The 22500-nt window shown below is 38.6% G+C and overlaps 1 protein-coding gene across 1 annotated transcript in view; it reads left to right on the top strand.

Annotated features, from left to right (window-relative positions):
* The window catches only part of LOC137969403 (cytoskeleton-associated protein 5-like), an 80845-nt gene that overhangs the window by 30143 nt on the left and 28202 nt on the right, over positions 1-22500 (top strand). The window contains exons 21-32 of the mRNA XM_068815621.1: positions 9100-9225; positions 10636-10793; positions 11518-11593; positions 12143-12241; positions 12784-12897; positions 13418-13546; positions 15155-15349; positions 16818-17060; positions 17304-17402; positions 17857-18006; positions 20663-20881; positions 21675-21810. Coding sequence (XP_068671722.1) covers positions 9100-9225; positions 10636-10793; positions 11518-11593; positions 12143-12241; positions 12784-12897; positions 13418-13546; positions 15155-15349; positions 16818-17060; positions 17304-17402; positions 17857-18006; positions 20663-20881; positions 21675-21810 — 1744 coding nt within the window. The remainder of the gene's footprint in view (positions 1-9099; positions 9226-10635; positions 10794-11517; positions 11594-12142; positions 12242-12783; positions 12898-13417; positions 13547-15154; positions 15350-16817; positions 17061-17303; positions 17403-17856; positions 18007-20662; positions 20882-21674; positions 21811-22500) is intronic.

The following is a 22500-nucleotide window of genomic DNA, read 5'->3' as shown; positions in this document are numbered from 1 at the left end:
TTATACTGGGCAAAGGTAATGATTCTTATTGCCTTTTTCTGCAATACAATTAGTCATGTAAGTATTGCCCTAGATGGTGTCACCAGCATGTGAGATAACTTAATGACAGGCGGCCGCTAAAATCAATGTTGCTTTTGATTTTGCAATTTTAATTGTACACAAAAGTACGATAGAAAAATTGAACGTAATAAAAATCTCCCAAAATATTTTTTGCTGATGGTACATGTAACTTGTTATATTCGTGGCACAAAATTTATGATGTTTTCATCTCGCAAATTTTGTCGCTGATGGCAAATAATTGTTTTATTCTTGATTGACACTTCCCAAAGAGTTCCTTCTGCTCTTCTTTAAAACTATTATATCAATATTTACTTTTGCGTTAATATTTGGTTTGCGTAAAACAGACTAACAAAATCAGTACCTTGCTTATAGTTCGCATTTTTGAGTGTAAACAGAATTTTTGGTCATATGTTCCTTGACACCTCCTAATACCGGTATATTTAACCTATTCACCCATCAAACTGATATTCATCCTTACGAGATGAGATCATCGCAAAGAGGAGATTAATTTCTTAAACGTTTGAGAATAGATATTCAATAAAGATCTTTCATGAGAATTGGCGTTAAAATTTGGAATACCTTATCTTGTGAAGTTGCCATATGTCAAAATCCAACTTCAAAAATAATGTTAATGGTATCCTCATCCAAAGACTACTAAAATATGATGACACATTGATGTTTCGAAAATATTGTTTGGCAAATTTTGACTCCTCAGTTTAGTTTGTCATGTAGTCAGTCATTTATTTACTCAATTTAAATTACGTTTTCACATTTATTTATGTTATACATGTACTGTACAAGTGTTAATCTGTTCTCCACTGCACTAACTGTATTCTAAAACTAATTTATTATTTATGTGAATGTGTAGTTATATATTTGTAACCGTTTTATCTGGAATATATTTGTAAACACTCCTTGCCTCGACTAGCTTTTGCTAACTGTGTGCATTGCATAGCTTTGTGATATTTTATACAAAATGCATAATAAAAACTAAAACTGTTAAATATGTTAACGTCGCTCATCCAGATACTAACCCCGCCAGATAGGGGTTAACTTCAGTGAACTTTTGTCTTGGGAAGCTGTCAGAAGCTCAGGAGTACACGCTTATTAAGCTTGTGATGAAAATTAAAGAAGTTGTAAATGTTCAACATGTCAGCCTTAAAGCCAATGTTTCTCAATTCCCTTTTACTTTCTTCAGTCTTTCTGGCTTTAGTATTTTACTGAACGACATGTCTTCTCAGGGGGTATTTAGCAAAAACATCTGCCATGACACTGTAATGCTTCATGGCACCAAACCATTGTTGTGTACTAGTAGAGCTACATATTACACAAGGACAACTTGAATCTCCTGAAAAACAAAACACAGCTCAGTTGACAGTTGTGGAAAAAAATACTGTCAAGTTACTGCACTAACATATGTACACAATGCGTTCCTATTTTGAAAAATATCCTGTCAATTTCCTCTGCCCCTCCCCCCAGCCAAAAATTCTGTATCCCTACAATTTTTTTACCTTAATATCCCGTATTATTGGAGGCCATCGTCACCAAAAATACAAGAAATTGAAATGGAACAGAGAAAACCCAGGAATGGTTTAGTGATGCTAAATGAAATAAGTGATTTTGAAATGAAACTGTAGAAAAACAAAAGGTTTTAGGGAGGCTCAAATGTGTTTTCAGCTGAGCGCGCACGTAAGCCAAACACACAGTTCGTAAGCTGCTTGCGTCAGCTCATGATTCAAATGGGTCACCAGAAATGAACAAATGATGCTAATTTCTCTCACCTTTATCCTAATTCCTATATACATGGAATATAAATAGACATCCCCTATTCACGAAAACTACGAAAATTCTACACAAACGGTTTGTGCTGGCCTGTAGCTCCACTTGCGTGTGGACTTGAATGAGCAGGTGACCTTGTAACCCCCTCATTTTTCCTGATTTTGCAGCTTTGCTTGTTTATATCTCTGCTTCCGGACAGTGAATTTTTTTTCATTTTTTGCATGTTAGCTTAGATTAATTTAAAACGTTTCTTTCAAATTTAAAAAAAATTTGGGAGGTAAAAAAAAGGTAGAGACATTTCAAAAAAACTGATTTTTCCGAAAAACTGGCCTACAGATTTTGTTGAATTTTAAATATTTTAGAGAGTATTTCTAACATTATCTGGTAACGCTGAATGGGAAAATTGCACCGTCCCGTTTCTCCAAAAAAGACCACATACTGTCATTTTAAGGCTCAAAGAAATGCCTAATATCGTTGCCATGGTAACGTTATTTTGGAGGAAAATATAATGTGAGAAATCTACAATGGGTACGTCATACCCTGGCCAAATTTCGTCTTGATATGATTACCCTAACTGTATCTAAGGACAACTATTTTGAGCCTTAGACCTTAATTGTTTTTTGTGAAGCGGTTTATTCAGAATTGGAATGGTTTAGATTGTTTTGAAATGGTTCAGACGCCGACGTTAAAACAGAACACACTAATTCAAATCGGTTTACTCAACTGAGAATCGATACATTGATTAAGTTTGAAATGATCAAGTCTGACAAAATTAATGATTGTATGCCCTCGTAGCAGAATGGTTTGCTCAAAGAGGGCATGGTTCAGCTAATTGACAAAACCTCACCGGCAAATGGTTTAATCAAGTGTCAAAGGGTTTAAGAGATGGGCAATCGATTCAGTGCAATGTCAAATGGACAAGACAAGACTGAAATGGTTTAGTTAAAGAAGGAACAGTTCAACTAATCGATGGATGACTTAACTCACCGGCAAATGATTTAATCAAGTGTCGAGTGGTTTAATAGCTGGGCAATTGATTCAGTGCAAGGTCAAATGAACAAGTCAAGACTGAAATGATTTAGTTGACAGGGGTTTTGACGTAAAGATCTGTCATCAGCCCGATAAAACTTGGTGCAAACCTGACAGGCTCTTTGTTCTCCAGGGTGAAATTATTTTCTTCCTTCTTTTTAGATGAACTTTCCTTTTTGTTTTTCGAGAGCAGGGCTAAATGTAACTAAGGGCTAAATGTCACTGATTAATGATGTCCACAGCATGGAGATAACCAACATAAGGTCCTATGTCCCAGTTCAGAGTTGTCTTCTTGATAGCTTTACTCTGTTTTTGTATGTGAAATGGAAACTGTATTGAAGTGGGGTTTCGTAAAGAACATAGTGTCCTTCGCAGCCATCTTTTGGGATGTCACGCAACGAACTTTGCATGACATCCTGACCATAGACTACATGACTGACTAAAAAGAAGGGTCCTTAAGGCACTTCCCTTGAAAATGACGTACTATCCAGATTTTTGTCAAACTTGGCACAATTGATATTCATACACAGGACACTAAAAAAAGGCAATAAAAAGATGGTGTCACCATGCTTGTTTTCGTGCTGCATACCCTTTATTCTAAGTACAACAAAAAAAGCAAGGTGACAAGAACACCAACCGGGTTGGTGTTTGTGTGACCTTGTGACACACTGGTCTCTTGGTGATCCACCTTCCCACACGCTTGCGGTGAGAGAACAGCTGTGCTGTTCCCAACCCAGCTTACCACATTTGTTTTGTGAAGCTGCCACTTAAAGGGGTGTCTAAGACACACCCGCCTAATACGTTAGCTTCGCCATGCTGATGAAGCCTAGCAAGGCCGAAACAGCTGTCTATGGCTGCTAATCGACTGGGTGAAATGGTTGTGTGTGTGCGTGATGTGCTGGCCACACTGGGTTGGTGTTTGTGTGACCTTGTGACACACTGGTCTCTTGGTGATCCACCTTCCCACACGCTTGCCGTGGGAGAACAGCTGTGCTGTTCCCAACCCAGCTTACCACATTTGTTGTGTGGAGCTGCCACTTAAAGGGGTGTCTAAGACACACCCGCCTAATATGTTAGCTTCGCCATGCTGATGAGGCCTAGCAAGGCCAAAACAGCTGTCTATGGCTGCTAATTTACTGGGTGAAATGATTGTGTGCGTGCGTGATGTGCTGGCCACACTGGGTTGGTGTTTGTGTCACCTCGCTTTTTTTTGTTGTACTTAGAATAAAGGGCATGCAGCGCGAAAACAAGTATGGTGACACCATCTTTTTATTGCCATTTTTTAGTGTCCTGTGTATGAATAGCAGTTGTGCCAAGTTTGACAAAAATCTGGATAGTATGTCATCTTCAAGGGAAGTACCTTAAGGACCCTTCTTTTTAGTCAGTCATGTAGTCAATGGTCAGGATGTCACGCAAAGCTGGTCGTGTGACATCCCAAAAGATGGCTGGGAAAGAGACTACATCTTTACGAAACCCCACTTTGACACAGTTTCCACTTCCCGTACAAAAACAGAGTAAAGCTATCAAGGAGACAACTCTGAAGTGGAACATAGGACCTTATCATGTTTATCTTCATTCTTTAGACATCATAAATCAGTGACATATAGCCCTTAGTTACATTTAGCTCTGCTCTTGAAAAACAAAAAGAATACATCATCCAAAACGAAGGAAGAAAACAATTTCACCCAGAGAACGAAAAGCCTGTCAGGTTCGTGCCAAGTTTAATTGGGCTGATGATAGATATTTACGTCAGACCCCCCATTGACTAAATTATTTCAGTCTTAACTTGTTCATTTGACCTTGCACTGAATCACTTGCCTGGCTATTAAACTTAGTTAAGCCATTTGCCGGTGAGTTAAGTTGTCCGTCGTTTAATTGAAACGTTCCTTCTTTAACAAAACTGTTTCAGTCTTGTCTTGTCCATTTGACATTACTCTGAATCGATTGCCCATTTCTCAAACCATTTGACACTTGATTAAACCGTTTGCCAGTGAGGTTGTCATTTTTCAATTAGCTGAATCATGCCTTCTTTGAGTAAAGCATTTTGCTTTGTGGCACAAGATCATTTGTTGTCAGGCCTGATCATTTCACATTTCATCGACAGATCGATTCTCAGTTGAATAAACCATTTTCAATTAGTCTGTTCTATTTTAATATCAGTGTCTGAACCATTTCAAAACAATCTAAACCATTTCAGTTTTGAACACTTAAAATCTTTTGTTTTTTGATGGTTTCATTTCAAAACCACACATTTTGTTTGGCAAACCATCACTAAACCATTTCTGTTTTCCCTGTTGCATTTCAATTTCTTCTATTTTTGGCAGTGATGGCCGCCCACACGGTATCCTGATCACTTCTCAAGTGTCTGTTTTCTCAAGAAGTGATCACAAGGTTTTTTGGTTTCCTTTTTGATAGTTTTTTGTTAATAGTAATAATAATAATAATAATAATAATAATGATAATGATAATAATAAACACCTTTATTTTATATAGCGATAATTCGAAGGTTAAAAACTGCTTTACAATGACAATGAATTAAAAACTAGATAATAGAATTATGTACATAAGAATAAAAGTAAATATTTACAAAGAATGTTTTTATAAAATGGGGCATAGTCAAATAAATTTTATAAAACCTAGTATCTGACGACAACATCTTTAACCAAAAAATATAATAAAATAAAATACAATTCATTTCGATTAAAAGTGAAACCAAGAATATTACAAAGATCCTAAAATACTAATAGCGTTTAAGCGGCAATCATCAATGAAATCCCCTTGTGGGATTTTGTGGAAGGGTGTCCTGGAACCTCTTACGCATGTGTGTACCGACCTTAAAATCTCAAAAGAAAGCAATGTTCTAATCCAACTAATTGTAGTGTGATACGGTTCCTCATTCTTTTCTGAGAGCTTCTCGGCTAAGCGCTTGAGAAAGCAGTTGCAGTCGACTCCCATCCCGCCGTTGGTTCCAAAGACTAGGGGAGTAAAAGATCCCATTTCAACGTGATAATGATAATGATAATGATAATAATAATGATAATAATGATAATGATAATGATAATGATAATGATAATAATAATAATAATAATAATAATCACTGAATAATGCACTCGACTTGAAAACGTTCTTTCCAATCTTCAATAATAATAATAATAATAGTAATAGTAATAATAAAAATGAAATAATTTATAAAGCACTTATGCCCATGTGAATTTTAAAGCACTTTACAATTCCTTTATAAAAACTAATTAAAATACCATAAAAAAAAAAAACTTTATAACTATAATAATCTAAGTAAAATAAATATATAAAAAAATGATGTAAATCAATGAATAAATGAATGCTTTAAAATCGTTCTAAAAGTTTAAACTGAGGAGATTGAAGAGAGATAAAATTATCAGCTTGTATTAAAATTGATTAATTGAACGCTTCATTAAAAAATGTTTTCAGATTTCTTTTAAAACTTTCAATAGAGGCATTATTTCGAATAGAGAAAGGGAGGGAGTTCCTGACTCACAAAAGCACGGTCCCCAAAGGTCTTAAATGAAGTAATCGGAACCACAAGAAGTCCTAGGGTGTCACTGCGAAGAGAGTAATGCCCCGGAGTCTTGGCATTAAAAAGCTCTTGAAGATACATTCGCCACATTCCCAGGTTGAGAGCTTTAAATACTTAAAGGGCTATCATGAAATGAATACGATAGATGATTGGCAGCCAGTGTAAGTCCTTAAGAACAGGCATGATGTGCTTGTATCGCGGAATATGGCAAGTCAGACATGCATCAGCATTGAGCACTTTCTGAAGACGAGTGGTTGGGTGCTGAGATATCCTGAATAACAGAGAGTTACAGTAGTCAATGTGCAAGGTCACAAACCTGTGAACCAGTGTCTTGGTACACCTGTAGCTTCTTCCGTAGGACACTTTCTGATCTTGATCTCTGGCGCTCCAACTTGGATGTTGTCAATGTTGACCTTAGCTACAATAGCTGTTGGTGAGACCCAGTAGTCAATACTTCAGGCTTGCTATCGTTCAACATGAGCTTATCGTTCAGCTTATCATTAGCTTATTGTTCAGCTTGAGCGTAGAATCATGATGAACGTTTGTAGTTTCTGAGAACTATTTCCTACTTTTAGCTTTTGTTGAGTTCTGAATCGACGATAGAGGGAGTTTTGGCGATTTTAACCCGGACTGGACTACTGGATTTAAGCTTTTTCTTAATAAGATTTCAAGTTATTGTGGAATGTCTGGAATCCTGAAATCAAGATTATGGAATTGAAAAAGGTTAACTTTGGACTGGACTATGCAACACACAATTATGGGATTTTAGATTTTTGAGAATTGAAGGAAATGGAGTACATAATAATATTAATAATAATAATAATAATAATAATAATAATAATGTTTAATAGACAAACAAATCTCGCAGCCCGTGGGCTGAATTACATTTGTTAAAAGGAAGCATTATACATGCATGTATAGGACTAAAAATCATATACAGTAGGACTATATATACAAAAATGTACTTTTATAAATTGATCAAGACACCTAAGCTAACTGTGCTGAAGAAATTATGAATGAGTCTTTATAACGATTGGGAAGCGTGGTGGCCTCATGGTTAGAGTACTTGACTCCGGATCGAGTGGTCCGGGTTCGGGTCGTGGCTGGGGACATTGTGTTGTGTTCTTGGGCAAGACACTTTACTCTTACTGCGGTGTCTCTTTTCACCCAGGTGTATAAATGGGTACCGGTGAAAATGCTGGGGGTTACCCTGCGATGGACTAGCCCTAGTCGCTTCTTGCTACGGAAACGAGAGATAAGCGCCGGCCTGTGGGCCTTCCATGCTCGTAACAGAGACTTTACCTTATAACGGTTAGTCTTGCAAGACATGTGGTTCAAAGGTGGTAATAAGCCGTGAAGCTTGTGATTGAGTCATTTTCTGTAGATGTAAATAATTTTTGCATAACTTCTCTCTTCTTTTATAAAGAGACTCCAAGTCAGTTTCAATCAAGGCTTCTCAGTATTTGAGATCTCGTAGAATTATATGTAAGGCACGCTTTTGGATATGTTCAATATTGTCACATAAATAAAGTGGAATATTATGATGGAAAACTTGACAAGCACATTCTAAGATTGATCTTATGCAGCAACCATAGAACTGGACTAATGATACAATGTCTACATCTGCATGTTTTAGTTGTTTGATTTAATAGGTATAGTCGTCTTTAAGTCTTGGTAGTTATGTTTTCTATATGAAAATGTGCATTCCATTTGAGATTGTCACTGATAGTCATGCCCAGAATTTTGTTGCATTGTACTACTTGGAAGCTTTGGTCATTGTCAGTTGTGATGTGGTCTTCTCTGAGGGGAGTATTGGTAAAGTTAATTTGGAGCTCTTTACATGTAGATGTGTTTAGTTGGAATTTACTCTCTTCTGACCAATACACAACTTGTGATATGGAGTCTTGAATGGTACTTACTCCTGATTTAAGGATAACCTCGGAGAAGGTTGTGTTATCAGCCTATTTCCCCCTCAAGTGGTTTGGGGGAGGGTGATATGAAGGTCGTTAATCATAGTTAAGAACAACCATGGTCCGATCTTTGTTCCTTGTGGCATTCCAGCAGGGACTTCAAGAAATTGCGAATGAGTGTCAAAGCAGAGTGCAGATGTTGTCTTCTTGTCTTTGCCATGGTAGATTTAAACCGTTTCCAAGGAACAAGTCTTTTTGTCTTCACCATGTCAGATTTAAACAGTTTTCAAGGAACAAGTGTCTTTTTGTCTTCGCTACAGCAGATTTAAACAGTTTGCAGGGAACTAAACCAGGATTGCGGAACTGGACTTCGAATACAAGATGATAAGTTGTTGAACCGTGATTTGTAATAAGTTTTCTGGGTGATTTAGAACTGACCTTGTAATTTTAGGATGAACGGAATTAAGGAAGCAAGTTAAACTGTGGGATTTGAATAAAGTCTCTTTCAACAAAAAAATCCTGTATCCTGATAACACCTAATAGGGCTTCATTGTTTTCATTTGCAAATTTAGTAACATTAATAACATTAGCATTTTTACAACAAACAACTGCAAGTTGTATTACAGATTTATCTTTCTGGTAATCTCTCGCCATTTTCTGTAGTTGAAGTTCACTGTAACTGGGCAATTTGTGTTACCTGATACGCCCTTGTAGGCATCTTGTTGAAGATTCCCTTGTTATTCACAGCATGCATTTTTTTTTCAGGCAGTCCGCACAGCTGCTATATCTTTGTTGGGGACATTGTACATGTATGTTGGGGCCAATTTGAGGATGTTTTTTGAGGAAGAGAAGCCTGCACTGTTACAGCAAATTGATGCTGAATTTGAAAAGGTAGGTTAGTCTTGCTGTTTTGTCTAATGACATTGTTATTCTGTAAGTGGCCTACTGAAAAGATGCAAGTGTCATTCATTAAGGGCCACTTCCTGTAAAATGATTCACGCCTGACTGGCTTTGAAGGGTCAATGCTATAGGTTTAATTAAGTTGTTAGCAACAAATTTCATAATGATGCTAAATGAAATTTATTAAGCAAAGTTAAAAGAGAGGCATTGCTGGCCAGCAGTGTTACATACTAAGGCTATGGGGGGAACACCTTGCATTGTGCAGAAGCTTTACCTGCTCAATGTGATTGCTGCAGATCCTTAGAGTGGTTTTCAATTGAGTGTCAAAAGTAATTAGATAATTACTTTGGTTTATGATTACTAATTCACTCAGTGATTCGTTGAAAGTTCTTCTGCCATTTTTTCAACCAATCGGAAGTGAAACCAAAACCAATGGGTTATTCCACAAAAAATCCACACCCCCCCCCTTCCCCGACGGATGGGGTCGTTTTTTAACCCCCCCTCTCACCTGGATTTCCTGAAGCCCAAGACCCCCCTCCTGTCTGGATTTCCAAGACAAAAGACCCTCCCCTCCTGCCTGGATTTAATTTATTTTTTATAGAAAATACGCACAATCACGTATAGAAGATGTTCTTTTTTAGTTTCTAAAGCTTTGGCTAAATTATATAAAAATTCTGTTGTGTGGAACTAAGAAAAGAAAGGAGCAAAAATGCTAAAACGCGAACGAGTGTTTGTACACTCTTAGCTCATAAAAATCAATTGCCCTTGTTCTGTCTTTGCTCTTTGCGCTTTCTTTGTTCTTTCTTTGTATCATTACACGAAACAACGGTGGCGCGCTGGGTCTGGGTACGAGTAAAAATGTGTCAGGCGTTTCAAACTCTTCGTTGCAATATTGTTGCGACGGCTCTTTCTTTAGTATCTTGTTCGCGTTTTCTGCTATAAAAGGACCTGTGAAGGAACTTAGATTATCATTTATGTCAGGTGAGAAATATGTGAACAAAATATTTCTACTATTTTCAGGGTTTGAGAGCGCTAAACTGTCACCGAACTAAACGTTCGAATCGCGTGAACTATTGGTTCAGATGACCCCTGAAGAAATTTTTTTCAAATTCAACCCCCCCTCTCGCCTGGATTTCCACGGTCCTTGACCCCCCCTCCCACGAGAATTTCCAGAATCCCATCCGTCGGGGGGGGGGGGGGGTGGATTTTTTCTCGAACAACCCAATCGTGGCTCACGCGTGCACATTTTCCCGCGCTTTGTGTCGGCTATGTGTAATTACTTCGAGTTTTGATTGGTTTGCCAGATTGTCTCAGTGCTTTTTGATTGGCCAAAGTAATTACTTTGGTTTTGGTTTTATGACAATCAATTGAAACTCGCTATCTGGTGTTAATTTCTTCCAGATGAAAGGTGAGAAGCCGCCAGCACCAACACTTGGCTTGGCTCCTAAAGGAGCTGATGATGATAATGAAGGGGTAGAGGAAGAAGATGGCAGGGGAGGGGGTGAGGATGGAACACCTGTTATCAATATGGCGGACCTTGTGGATAGGACTGACATAAGGTAACTATTATAAACCCTGTATTAAGGCTTTAATTTGCTCCTTTTTTACTCATTGATAACAAAGTCTCAATAAGGTATACATAGTCAAGGCTGTTGCCTAAGAAAATTTTCTGGGAGCCCTTCGGGCTTCCAACATTAAGTTGCCCAAGTCATTTTTTTCAAGAGCCCAGAATTAATTAATTCCAGCTGGGATCATATTTACAAGAAAGTGAGGATGAATCAAGCAAGGCGCCCGTTGGGGCTACTTGTTCAGAAATTTGGTCGCCCGCGCTCGCAAATAAGGAGACCGGGCGACCGTTAGGCAGCAACCTCGATAGTGAGGGGGCCTCAGGTGCTTACTGGATCACTCGATCAATGGGTTGTCAAATTTTGGGTTTCGTTTGGGTGGTCAAATTGGTGCTTGAAATGGAAGCGTTAAGCGCACTTGTCACAAGTTTGAATTTACCCTTCGCTCTTATTTCATTATTTTTAGGGCTAGTTCTGAATTTTCCATTGAATTATCAAAATGAAAGTCTTAAAAGACATAGTAGAATTTATATCCCGATGCTCTAAGTTTCATAAATGAGGTGTCTCACAGAGACTTTAATATAGAAATCTGTGATTCTGAGGTGCTGCATGTGCAGCAATGTTATTCAAAAACATTGCAGAAGTGAAGTATGATGGTGTGCAAGTGTTGGTAGCCTGCTTTTTTGGTTTCCTTTTCTGTAATCTTCCTTTGTTTCAGTACCCAGATAACACCAGGATTGATAACAGAACTTGGGGACAAAAACTGGAAAGTTAGGGGGGAGGCATTACAGAAGGTAAAAAATGAATATTTGTTAAAGTAAAGTCAATTTTCATCAACTATAGAATTTCTAGTGTAAACCTAATGTTTAACTCAACCTCCGAAGTTCTGTGAGCTTTCAATTTGTGATTGGTGGCTGTTGATGGGGCCCCATCACTTCCCTCTTTTATTGCTGTGCTCTGGGCTGGCAAAATCTTTATATGCTGTATGGATGGCAATTAATAATATTGTTTTGTCTTTTTGCTTATTTTACCAGCTATCTTTTTTTAAAGCAAATTTTGTTGTCGTTCATTCATGCTAAGGGGGTCAGTTGGCCTGTCTCAAGGACAAAAGAATAATAATCATTTATCAGGTTCCATTTATGAATAGCCGTAATTATCAGGTTTAGAGCCACACAGATCAGAAGAATGTGGAAAGAAACCTTTGAAGTCATTGAAGGTCAAACTGTTGACCTTGATCTTATAAAATGGAACTCTAACCAACTAAGCATTGGTAGTACTTTGTGTATTGGTAAGAGAGCTTAATGAGTTTAAATACATGTAATCTAGACATTTTTTTTTACCAGGTTGTAGATATATTGTCGGCAGCAAAGTTCATCACAGCTGAGTTAGGAGAACTTCCACCAGCCCTCAAGGCCAGATTGGGGGACTCAAACAAAAACCTGGTAACTTTATATTGTAGTGATGACATTGCTGATCAATTTATTGTGTTTATGAATAATGCCTCGATGAAAACATTCACGTAGTCTTCCTATAGACCGAATGCATAAATGGAGGTCAAAATTGATACTTTTGTTTATGTGCTAATTAGACTCACTAGCCTCGCTCTCAAGCAACATTTGTTTTGTAGTATGTCCATGCAAACTAGGCACATAAACAACGGCGACGTTTTCAAGTTGGCAGTCATTTTAATCTCGGGCAGCTAAAATAGTGGTTTTGAAGAAACTTTGGCCATTAATGTTCGTTTGCCATCGGTAAGCAGGTCTCCTTTGCTTTCCGGATTCTTAGTAACAATCTATGACACTGCCCCTTTATTTCCAACAAAGTTAGATCATCAAAACTGAAAAACCGTTTGTGTAGTTGTCACATATAGCCCTGCTTAGATTTTTAAGTGTGTGCTCCTGGGACATTACCCCTGGCTATTGTTTTCTCTTGATGCAATTTTTCTGCAGTGCCTTATTGCCTCATTTGTTGTTGTTTTGTTAAGGTGACCATTACTTTGAACATCTGTGCCAGCATTGCTACTGCCATGGGACCAAATGTCAACAGACATCTCAAGATCTTGGGTGCTGGTATATTCAGTACATTAGCAGATGCCAAGGTATTGCAAACCATTAGTTTTTTGTTAAAAGCATTTGATTTAGGTTGTAAAAGGCTCCGATTCTTGCTGCGGTGCTAGTCCTTTGGGGGTCAGTAAGCTATATCTAGGCTTTGAGAGAAAGAAAATAGGTCAACACTCTCAAAATGGCCACTTCACTGGTCTTAGCACCATGGCAAGTACATGTAAGTGCACGATTTGTTTGCAGGATTAAAGATTGTCAGGGGGTGGTGTAAATGACAGACAGAAAATCAAGAATCGGAAATTCTTACGGAAAAGGAACAAACCAAACCAAAAATAGTATAGCTTGCATTCCAACGTTAGGTCATATTTGGGCAAAGGTAAATAATTATCAATTCTTGCTTGCCTACAACCAAAAATAATTATGACAAATTGAAACAAAATCTTCCCTTAACCATAAAAGTTTGCTTGCTACACAACAAAGCTAAAGTGACTGTTATTGGCTTGCCTGATCATGATTTTAACTATGTTCTAATTCCTTTTGTTTCTGTTGTTATTGTAGAATGCTGTGCGTGCAGCTGGAGTTTCTGCCTTAAATTCCTGGCACAAGGAAATTGGATTAACACCGTTTATTGAAGGTGAAGTGATCTTTGGAGCCCTCTGCACAGAGAATCCTAATTTGAGAACAGAAGTAGGTGCTGGAATGGTTAAATGAGACATTTTATTGACCACATTTTAAATCTTAGAAAACTTCAGTAAATTAAAAATAATCAGCCGCTCAAGTCATGGTCATACAAACGTGACGAGCTGTGGGGTCGAGAATGGTTACCAGTGCCTTTGGGTATTATTTTCACGCATGTACATTATGGAAAATGAACAAGAATTGTATTGTCAGACTATTTTCATGGGTAAATTCTTCGACGTAAATAAAAGAAATTTGAAAATGTGGTCCTTGAAAAGTCCTTGAATTTTTGGTTTAAGATAGTGTACGAACCCTGTGTTAACCTTCTCACCCCTGTGTTAACCTTCTTCCCCCTGTGTTAACCTTCTCGCCCCTGTGTTAACCTTCTCGCCCCTAGAATGGCCCCCATTGGCAAGTTAAATCTTATGCCATTCTGGCATTAGACAGAGTAAGATTAATGAGTGTTAAAGTTAACACAACTGTGTAGTTAAGGGAAACGTTGACTGGAATGATCATTCTTATTTCAACTTTCTTCAAATCTAAAGGACAAACAAATGACATTTCAAATATTCCTTGCACTGTGCTCACCCCTCGGGTACATAACAATGATTATATTGAATTTGCAATTGACCACTTTCCATGGTTCTTGACTCTTCACCTTGAAGAGTGGAGTGTAATTGCAAAGACTGGGCTTCTAATCTTTGATGATTTTTTTTGTTGCTTTTTAAGTTGCTTCATTTACTCTTTTGAGTCTTGCCACTCTGATTTCCCAGACAAATCTGTTCTAAGAGTCTTTATCCTGAACATGTCATGGACTACCATTTGAATCGATACAGAAAAGTCTCATCCACATATATAGCCATGCACTCTTTATTTACGGGGGTTGCTATGCATCCCTTCAAATAATCATTTCTCGAGTCCCTTTAACTCTACAGTCACCATAATTTTTTTGCCAAATGTGTTCTATGTAATATGTGTGTCTGGTTCGTCTCGCAACCTTATTTGGTAAATCATGTGACCAAAACAGAAAATGCCGAAAAAGTCAGCGAGTTAACTTTACTTTTCACAACTTTCTAATGCAACGGTACGAGAACAGTGTAACATAAAATCTGTAGTGGGGATTTAAAGAAAAAGTTATTTCTCAAAAAAATATGACATCATAAGGCCCTCAGTTTGATACACATTTCTAAATATCGTTTCCATTTTTGGACAAATATAAATTCCATGCTACAGTGAACGAAAAATGATGGGACAGTTCCCATTCGGTGAAAAAAACCACCTCTTCCTTTCGTTTCCTGAGAGTTTTTACATGTTTTTCACTTAAACGCACAGCAGAGGACCAGGACTAGTTGCGCATGCGCATTCTGATTGAAGTGATGTCAGAGTTACTTCATAATACCATCCATGCATTCTCTTTGTAGGGCTCTTTGAATAAAAAGCCTGCTTAACGACCATTGTCTTTCTGTGGTTTAGTCCCACCCCCCTTAACGGCTGAACGTCTCATCGAGTAGAACGGTGTTTTTGCTCATGCATTTAGAGAGAAATATTGTTGTTCGATACTCAAACTTCAATCGTTATCATTAAGCACTCAGTTTGACGTGTTATTAATATTCACAGGTGTTAGGCTGGCTTGAGGAAAAGCTACCGACAGAGAAAAACCTGCCCAAAGAATTGGTTGCCACAGTTGCACCTCTTTATTCCTGCCTGGAGGATCGTAGTGGTGATGTGCGTAAGAAGGCACAAGCTGTTGTGCCACTGATGATGCAGCATGTGGGATGGGACGCAATGAGTAAACAGGCCAATAAACTCAAGGTCCGTGTCACTTCAAAAATGAAGAAATTTGTTATTCTTCATATGCTAGGCACAAGTTTGTTTTGTTGAGCCACATCCCCGTTTGTTTTTGTTTTGGTTCGTGATCTCCTGACAGTTTGCCAGACTTTTAAAGGTTAGATGCTCTGTGATTTGAGAAGTGTTTGGCAGCAATTTATTGGTAGGAAATTTCTGCAACCATTCACCAGTTGATTGAATTGTTTAGTCTTCAACAACGTTGCTATCATAGAGCAAATTTTCAAATGATTGTCGAAAGTAAGAGCACGATTGCAACTGCTATGTTTGGTGATTGGGTTAAAAAGTATCGTGTCAGTTTATCAACCAATGATAAGGAAACCCAAGCCAATCATGACTTGCACGTGCCATTTTTCCCCTGCTTTGAGTATGTTACATGGAATTGCTTCGAATTTGGATTGGTTCATTGTGACCTTAGCCCTACTGTGATTTGTCAAAGTGATTACTTTGGTATTTGTTTTATCACACTCAATAATTGAAAACAGCTCCAAGTCGGCTATGACCTGATAATTATAATAGTGACAATAATAGTAGTAATAATGATGATGATAACAACGTCAAACGTTTTTTGTAGCTCCCATCCTAAAACTCTAAGACACTTTACAATACAATTGAAAAAAAGTGACTCATCTAAAACATTATACTATAGCATTATAAATTGTAAAACTATGAATAAAAATAGACTTAACTGATTAGAGTGTAATGTGAAGTGCTAGTTTTCAACCCCTTATGAACCATGTGAGCGTTAGCTCTACTAATGGAAATGGGCCCACACAAGGACAGAGAAAAACTCTGACCAGGGTGGTCGTGGGTTCAATTCCCACCCTGGTCAGAGTTTTTCTCTGTCCTTGTGTGGGCCCATTTCCATTAGTAGGGCTAACGCTCACATGGTTCATATGGGGTTGAAAACTAGCACTTTACGTTACACTCTAATCAGTTAAGTTTGTTAATATATAAGTGCTACACGGCCAAAGTTTGCAAAAACGTAATCCGGGCCTTCCTTGTACTTGTATATGAATAAAAGTGACCCCTAAAAAGGTAAGTTTTTATTAGACTACTGTCTAAATGACTGATACTTAAATTACATTAAATATTATCTGGAAGATTATTCCCAAGTTTGGTTGCACTGACTAAAAAGGCACTATAATAATTATTATTGTGATGTAATTTTAACCGAGATTGAAGTACTAGTAACTAGTTCTTAGTTCACGATCTTAGAATCCTTACAGGTGTGAAACATGTTAGCAAATTACTGATACGACTTGGGATTAAGATATTTAAAACTTAAAAAGTTCACATTAAGATTATACTCTGAGACATTTGTAATCCAGTAAAGTTCTTTGAAAAGGTCTCATTTCTCATTTCTTGTTATTCCAATATGTGTTTACTTTTACTTTGTTAGTTGTAGCCCCAATTTTTTTGTTTTCAACATTAGCCTGCTTCCAAATCCAATGTGATGCCCATGTTAGAGAAGGCAAGAGCATCTGTCCCTGAGCCCACAAAAGCCTCAAGCAAATCGTCAGCTACAGCTGCTAAAGCTGTAACCAGTAAGCCTCAGGCAGATACATCCCCATCTTCTGGGGGAACCATGGCATCAACAGCATCGAGCTCATCTACTGCATCTGGTGAAAATGCAAGCAAGAAGACTAAGCCAAGCAGCAAGTCATCGGATTCTAAGGTAGTTAAGGGGGACCGCACCAGTGAAGTTTATGATTGATGCATTATGGTTGTCCCAAGGGAATGTTCAATGCAACCATGACCCTGGTCCCTTTATAAATATCGACATGGTTCGTTGGCCTTAATTTTCAGTGGCTTAAAAAACGGAGCGAAAGGTACTTTTCGCGTCTTCTCTAAAGAAAAGAACGTCCGATCGCAGTTTAGTATTTACATGATAATAACCACTCCTTTTCTCCTCCATCAGTCCTCAAAGAAGGCGTCAGCGGATGTAGAAAACGATGGGCCTCCTTTGTTAAAGTATAACGGGAAAGATGCTCGATTCAAGGATGAAAAAGATCTCAAGGTAGGCAAAATCCGAATCCATGGAATTTGGAAATGTCCCTACTAAAAGAACATTTGATTAAGTGTAGAAAATTCAGGGTTGGAAAAAACACATTTCAACTGAGTAAAAGAAGATTGTAACAAAGCGATGGGGAATGCATGGACTTAGTGTTTTCTATCTTTATGGAGCAATATTGTAGCTGGCAATTTTTTCAAGACTACGTATCAACAACCCTGAAAATTTTAAAATGAGGAAATCTTCTTTCCGTACAATCTTCCAAGTCATGTGTTTTATTCTAGCCTGCGTAGATGGCTGTATATTTGGCGCGAGAGGCATCCCCATTCTCCGCGCAGCTTCACCGCTCGTTAATTTGCCTCTCGCGTCAACAATACCGCTAAGCTACACAGGCTAGTTTTATTCGGGTCTTGCGAAGATTTCTCCATAGTTTCTTTTCTTTTTTTTTTTTTTTTTTCAGGTCTTGAAATGGAACTTTACTGCTCCCAGAAATGAATTTGTCGAGCAGCTAAAGGAACAGATGAGACCGTGCTTTGGGAAAACACTACACACGAACTTGTTTCATGCTGATTTTAAATTTCATCTGAAAGGGATAGAAATTCTTCAACAGGTACTTTAAGTAAAGTGTAAAACCACCATTTTTGACTACTCTAAAGTGACTATTCGAGGCGAGTGTGTTCCAGAATAAACACTCAGTCATCTGATGAGTAGTACACTCCCTATAACTGTAGTACTAGAAGATGTGGAATTAGTAACCTGCGTGTCTGACGGGATTGTTGGCTCGGAAGGAACGAGCGGCGAATAAGCAGGGATGCTGTTAAATCCCGCCTGCCTGAAAACTTAGATCTTGAAATACCAATTAAGAACAGCCAACAGTGTTAATTTGGGCTCAAAAATGAATAGCAGCATGCACGGCAGATGAGCAAACACAGCTGTTAATTTGGAAAGCACAGAAAGTGGAGATACGCCAAAGAAAATGAATAATGAATAGCAGCATGCACGGCAGATGAGCAAACACAGCTGTTAATTTGGAAAGCACAGAAAGTGGAGATACGCCAAAGAAGAAAGTGAAATGAGTAAGACCGCCAAGTAAATCCGCGAACGACTGCTATAGATTATGTGAATGTAATCTGGAATTGCAATTCGGAGATTATTACGAGAAACATCCTTTATCAACCGAAACCTTTTTTGAATCAAGGGAGGGAATTAATAGACTACCGAGCGACGTTGCGAACGAGGAAATTAACATACCTCAAGTCAAGACCCTCTCGCGGAAAACAGCCCTGAACTTTGACGATTTGGTATCTAAACTAACCACTCAATTCTGGATTCGCTCTGACGAAGGGCTAACGCTCGAAACGTCAGCTTTTAGAATCCCTGTACGGTGGCCAATTTGCATTATGAACTCCGTTGATAAAATCAAATTTTTGTGTACTACTTCCCCACCGACGCAGCACCACAATTTATCGAGAAACTACCCCCTTCACTCAACAACATTTCGTGATCGTTTAATCCAATAGCCCATTTCCGAGTTGCTGCATGTCTCAGTTTTAAAGCGAGTCCTGGCGCACAACCATTCAAATGGAAATGAGTTGCGTATTCTTATGCAAATCAAACTCATTTTCCTTTCAATAGTTGAGCATCGAGACTCACTTCGAAACCAAGACAATTAGCAACTCAGAAATGGCCCAATAGTTGCCTTGTTGATGTGTTGAAACTAAATCAATGATTCTGATTTTGGAAAACTGTTGCCAACACCCGAATGTGTGAAGTTAGCTCGGAGGCCCTTTCCCTCCAGGCTGATTCTGTATTAATTAAAGGTCTCGAGGCATATCCAACCACCCTTTACTTCAGATATTTTTTTTACTGAAATTTGGTGTCCATTATGGATATCGTCCCTCAAAGGTGCCTGTAATGTTTCAGATTCACCAGAGTAAATTGAAGGCGAAAGATTTCTTTGCACTGTCAACTGCAGTATCTGCTAAACGATCATAGTGCACGTTCTTGCTGACAAAATTTATTCTTTCGCCAAAGTGAAGATCGTGTAAATCATGCTTTCACCAAAAACAGTGGTTAGAATAACCCTTTGGCTGAAAGCAACTCCTTCGCATTAGTCTCGTTCTTTCTTGAGCGAAATGTACCGTTCTTTTTCGTTGTTGAGATAACCAATAGCTTTTGGTGTACCTTCAGTTCTTCGGTTACAATCTCGACCCCAGAGCTCTTCTCTTGACTGAGGGAGAGAAGAGCTCTGGGGAAAGTGTCTTCTCGTTGGTTTTCGTGAAGGACAATCAAAAGCGTCTCTAATTGGTTCATTCATTTTAGCACGAGGAGTGAGCAGGCGTCGTAAGGTTCAAAGAGCCAAATGTTTGCATATAAGAACCCTACGGCGCATGTTCTCCTCCACAGAGTTTCCCAGAGCCTTGTCGCGGCAATCTCGACCCCAGAGCTCTTCTCTTGATCAAGGGCTCTGGTGACGAGAATGAGCCTTGTGTCGATCCGAGGCTCTGGTGACGAGACTGCTTCGATTGGCGACATACGTTGTTGATTTCTTGTTCCTTTTCCTAAAGGGACGAAGGCCTCAAGTAATTTTAGATTGACGTGTTCTTGTAATCAGCCAATCAGAAAATTTCGTCCACTCAGTGACCAAACTGTATTCAATTTCATAGCGCCTCTCCCCATTCTCCACGCGGCTTCGCTGCTTGTTATTGCCTCTTGCCTCCCGCCACTACGCTGGCTATGGAAGTAAATACAAATACATAAATACAACTAGGTGATCTGGTGACGTAACTCGGCGGACTGGGCAGAAACATTTTAACGCCGAATCCAACAACCGCGCGCGGCCTTATTTTCGAATTCAACTTGGTAGAAGTGAGGTTAGATCTCGTCGGGTTTACTTAAATGTTCATTCAGTAACAGGAAATGTGGTAGACACGGAATTATCTGTTGAGTTTTGGCGATGGAAATACTGCAGGGAGTTTGGAAACAACACCTAAGTCCTCCAAATTACGTCACCAGATCACCTGGGAGTAGTAGAGAACACACTGAATTACTTGCCAAAATATGAAGAAACCGAATAATCTACCACCTGGGATAATAAGGATATCAAACTGCTTTGGTGGCGTGTTCGTTTCCAAGTAGAAAGAACTGTTTAAGCAAGTTCAATTTCCGCCAAGGTCAAACAGTTTTTCCGTGTCACGCAATGCAGTGAGGAGTATTGTTGCGTGACGACTTAATTGACAGCTGGAAGCTTTGTCTTGTATTTTCAGTGTGTGAACCCTCCCTCCGATGCACCCTACCAGACCGAAGTTGTGCAGTCATTAGATCTCATTCTCAAGTGGGTGACATTACGATTCTTTGACACGAACACAACTGTGCTGATCAAATGCTTGGAACTGATGGATGCCACATTTATCATGTTAGCACAGGCCGATTATCAGATGCTGGAGTTTGAAGCTTCAAGTTTTATCCCTTACCTCGTTCAAAAGGTAAAAAATTATTGTCATGGTTATGTAGCTTCCGATGATTAAACATTGCACCTCAATTTTCTTCTCAATTTATTTACTGTAAATTTTCTATTAAGCTCCGCCCCCCCTCTCAAGTAATCCCCCTCTCCTATAAGCACTCCCTTTTCAGAGGAAGGAAGTTATTAAGGCCCCCCCTTCCTTCCGTCCTTCCTTTTATGGCCCAAAGAGCTATTCGTATTTAATTTTTGGCCACTTTCAGAGGACAACGTCTCCAAACTTTAAAAACTGGCCAATGTTTTCAAGTTTCAATCCATTTCCATCCCATCCATCCTTGGCTGCAAACAACAAAGATTAGCTTCAGTGCACTTCAATGGCCATTGGCAATAAAACTACATCATTGTGTTTTATTGTTTTGAATTTTGACTAAAATAGCGTGACACTGCCCCTTTAAAGGGACATTTCGAGTTGGATGTCCAAATTTTGGCGTACATCGAATTAGGTGCCTTTCTGGACATAAGTGGGAAAATTTCAGTGTGGGAATAAAAAAAGGATCCCAAACCCAGACTTTAACCTGGGGTATTAACGCTTGTCCCTCTCTTGTCGCTCGCCTTTTTGATCAGCTGCTCAGTCATGGTCAAGGAAAAAAGCTGAGGGAGCAGTTTTCTCCCGCACTCTAGGAATACTGTTTCAAAGTAACGAAAGTCATAGCAACATTTGTTTCTGTCTGGGGGCCGGGTGGGGCACTGCCAAGGCCCGTGGACATCTCCTTCACCCTGAGCATTTGTTTAGTTAATCGAATAATGTTATTTTGAAGGTTGGCGATCCAAAGGATGTGGTGAGGAAAATGATTCGAAATTTGTTTAAACTGCTGACAAAGATATACCCTGCGAGCAAACTTTTTAATTATGTCATGGAAGGAATCACTTCCAAGAACTCCAAGACAAGAATGGGTAGGTGCCAACAGTATTGATTGCCATATTTCAAGGTTTCAAGGTTTTTATTTGCCATGATTACATATAATGTATCCAATTTAATAAACAAAATACAAAAAATTGTAAAAAAGGCGAGGAAGCCCATAAAGAAACTATAAGAGCTTATGGAGCTATGGGCTTCCTCAAATTAGACTAAGAAATTAAGTTTAAGATAGCACTGGGACGTAATACAATATATTATTTAAAAGACGAAAGAGTGCACACACACACATTTATCCACAAAAATACAAAAGCGTAAATACTTCAAAGAATTTGATGCTACTAACGATAAAGAAGAAATCTTTTAAGGTTTTTGCAAAACTGAGCGGTAGATCCAGATGACTTAATTTGACTGTCAAGAGAATTGAAAAATTTAGGGCCTTGGAAGCGGATTGAAAATTTTCGTATATTAGTTCGAACTAATGGAATATAAAAATTGGAATTAGATGAGTTTCTAGTGTTATATCAAGTGAAGTTTATTCTTTCTGAAACCTAACCCCGAGATGCGACGTTTTTTGGTGTAGAAATGATCAACACTGTAAAGAAAGTAACTCAAGTTGGGCAGTTGCGAAGATTCCCTGATTAAAAAAAGATGGACTCGAAAGCAATTAGTGGTATCTAAGCTATGACTTTCGGGTTAGGTCGAGGTTGGCTCGATGTTATAAGGTG

Source organism: Montipora foliosa, chromosome 9 (assembly GCF_036669935.1).
Source record: "Montipora foliosa isolate CH-2021 chromosome 9, ASM3666993v2, whole genome shotgun sequence".
NCBI classification, from domain to species: domain Eukaryota; kingdom Metazoa; phylum Cnidaria; class Anthozoa; order Scleractinia; family Acroporidae; genus Montipora; species Montipora foliosa.
Note: the sequence above shows the minus strand (reverse complement) of the source record. Positions and strands in the feature narration are given on the sequence as shown.